Genomic DNA, 2801 nt, shown 5'->3' with positions numbered 1-2801 from the left:
ACTTTTTATACTTAAAATATCAAGGGCAATTAGGTAAGTATATTAGACTAGGGAGTGAAAAGAAAGATTTTCTCCAATGAGGAGTGCATGCAAACTTGTGTTTGTTAACGGGGACTACATGCAAATTTTCCCTTATAACAAGGCATCATGTCAGACGTTCCGAGTAATCCGTCTGCTATTAAGAGAAACACGTGTCGTGCATCAGGTTCGTATCACCAAGCAAAATTTAGGGACTGGCATCTCTAATTACTTAAGGCATCCACAGCGGTGTTAGGCATTAACGTCGACGTGGATATTTTTTTTTGTTATTTGTTATTGTAACATTAACGTGTTTAAAATTTTGGACACGTTAATACTACAAATTAAAAAATAATAATAATAAATAGATTTTAACGTATTTCACGTTAAAAGTATTACGGATGCTCCATTGAACCATTAAAGTGAGCCAGACAAGAAACGAAGCCTCGCTGTTCACAGCAGAAGCAGAACACATTAATAACGTCATCCACCAACTCCTCTAAAAATCCCACCTCTGCGAACGCCGCTACTCGCCGGCGGCGAAGACGGTGGCGTTGGGCATGCAATGGCCGCCCTTCTCCACCTCCTCTCGCGCTTCCTCCTCCTCTTCGTCGTTTTCACCGGTGGCGCCGCCCAGTTCGCAAATCCTAGGCTGAGAGACGCCTACATCGCCCTCCAGTTTTGGAAGCGCACCGCCATCTTCTCCGACCCCAACAACATCACCGGAAACTGGATCGGCCCGGGTGTCTGCTCCTACACTGGCGTCTTCTGCGCCAGACTCCCCGACTCACCCAATGTCACCGTCGTCGCTGGCGTCGACGTCAATCACGCCGACATCGCCGGGTACCTCCCTGCCAAGCTCGGCCTCCTCGCTGACCTCGCCCTCCTCCACCTAAACTCGAACCGCTTCTGCGGCACCCTCCCCCACACCTTCGGCCGCCTCCTCCGCCTCCACGAACTCGATCTGAGCAACAACCGCTTCGTCGGTCGCTTCCCCTTTGTCGTCCTCCGCCTCCCCGCCCTGCGCTTCCTAGATCTGCGTTTCAACGACTTCGAGGGTCCCATCCCGCCCGCCCTCTTCCGCCGCCCCTTCGACGCCATCTTCCTCAACGACAATCGCCTCCGCAGCGGCATCCCTGAAACCCTAGGCGCCTCCCCTGTCTCTGTCCTAGTTTTGGCTAATAATCTCCTCGGCGGATGCATCCCGGCCTCGATCGGCGGCATGGCGGGGACGCTCAACGAGATCATCCTCCTCAACGACGACCTCTCGGGCTGCATCCCACCCCAGATCGACCTGCTCCGCCGCGCCACCGTCTTCGACGTCAGCTTCAACGACCTCCAGGGTCCGCTGCCGGTTTCCGTCTCCGGAATAAGGAGCATCGAGCAGCTCAACGTCGCGCATAACCGTCTCACCGGGCGGATCCCTGCGGGCATCTGCCAGCTGCCACGGCTCAGGAACTTTACCTACTCATTCAACTACTTCGTCGGCCGGCCGCCGGCTTGCGCTCGGAGGGGGGCGGCGAAGTTCGACGGCAGAGAGAATTGCATTGTCGGACTGCCAAAGCAGCGGCCTCCGCGGCAGTGCACGTCCCCGGCGGTCCAATCGTTTGATTGTAGTAGGTCGAACTGCTTTGTCGGCGGCGCCATCACGTCCCCGCCTCCTCCTTCCCCAAGGTTTAACATTCGCAGGCGTACTCCGAGGCCGCCGTCTGCTCCAGTTGGGAACATGCCCAGAGGCAACTTTAGGGTACCATCCCCACCACCGCCACCATACGAAACAGTCCCTTCTTCTAGAACGCACCCGCCACCGACGCCGTCGAAGTACCACCCAACGACTCCTCCTCCAGCTACCACTTCTCCACCACCTTACAACACTATTCCACCGGCATCACCATCAACGCTTTTCACATCCCCGCCGCCTCCTTTCATTCCATGGGAAGCTACACCATCTTCAGTACTTCCACCTCCGCCACCACAGCTCCCTCCAATCTTTGGCGTCTCCTATGCCTCTCCACCCCCTCCGGCGATTCCATAATCTCCACTGTTAATCGATCATTTCAACCAAAAAATCGCTTTTAATGCTCCTCTACTGTCTCCATCATCGTCTTCTTCTCCTTCCTTCCATGTTTCGAGATGATCATGTCAATGCCATGAAGTTCAAGCGTGCTTTACTCTTCTCTGTTACAGTTCATGTTTATAAATAAAAGATGCCGTAGCATTTGGCAGGAAGCGACGACGAACTCCAAGTGGAGCAGAACATCTTTTGGACAAGGCGAGTGGTTCGTGGAGTAAATAATTAAGGGGGCGTTTGGTTCTTTCCTAGGAATAGGAATCGGAATGAGAATCATTGTATTGTGGAATGGGAATGAGTATGAACATGGATATCACTCTTAAAAGTAATGTTTGATTAGTTGTATATCTTCTATCGGAATAAATCAAAGTTTCCTTTTTTACCCTTAAAGGAAAATAAGAGAAAAAATTAGATGTGAGAGAAAGATGAATGTGAGAGAAAAATATGATGAAAGAGAATGATGAGAGAGAAAGTATTATGAGAGAGAAAGTGTGATAAGAAAGCATGAAGAGAGAGAAAATGTGATGAGAGAAAATGAAAAAAGAGAGTGTGATTGGAGAGAGCACGATGAGAGAAAATATGATGTGAGAGAAAGTATGATATGAGAGGATGAAGAGAGAGAAAATATAGTGAGAAAAAATGAGGAGAGAGAGTGTGATGAGAGAGATTGAGGAGAGAGAAAAGTATGGTGAGAGAAAAAAGAACATTGAAT

At 50.5% G+C, this 2801-nt stretch overlaps 1 protein-coding gene across 1 annotated transcript; it reads left to right on the top strand.

Annotated features, from left to right (window-relative positions):
- The first annotated feature begins 440 nt into the window (after positions 1 to 440).
- Positions 441 to 2333, top strand: LOC121998193 (leucine-rich repeat extensin-like protein 1). The gene has a single exon (XM_042552983.1). The coding sequence runs from the start codon at positions 584 to 586 to the stop codon at positions 2051 to 2053; it is 1470 nt and encodes a 489-aa protein (XP_042408917.1). The 5' UTR covers positions 441 to 583; the 3' UTR covers positions 2054 to 2333.
- The last annotated feature ends 468 nt before the right edge of the window (positions 2334 to 2801 follow it).

This window comes from Zingiber officinale, chromosome 6A, assembly GCF_018446385.1.
Source record: "Zingiber officinale cultivar Zhangliang chromosome 6A, Zo_v1.1, whole genome shotgun sequence".
NCBI classification, from domain to species: domain Eukaryota; kingdom Viridiplantae; phylum Streptophyta; class Magnoliopsida; order Zingiberales; family Zingiberaceae; genus Zingiber; species Zingiber officinale.
The sequence above is the reverse complement of the archived record's forward strand: the minus strand, read 5'-3'. Positions and strand labels throughout refer to the sequence as shown.

Excerpts from the sequence above, each read along its gene's own strand:
- LOC121998193 (XM_042552983.1), top strand. The coding sequence starts at position 584 with ATGGCCGCCCTTCTCCACCTCCTCTCGCGCTTCCTCCTCCTCTTCGTC.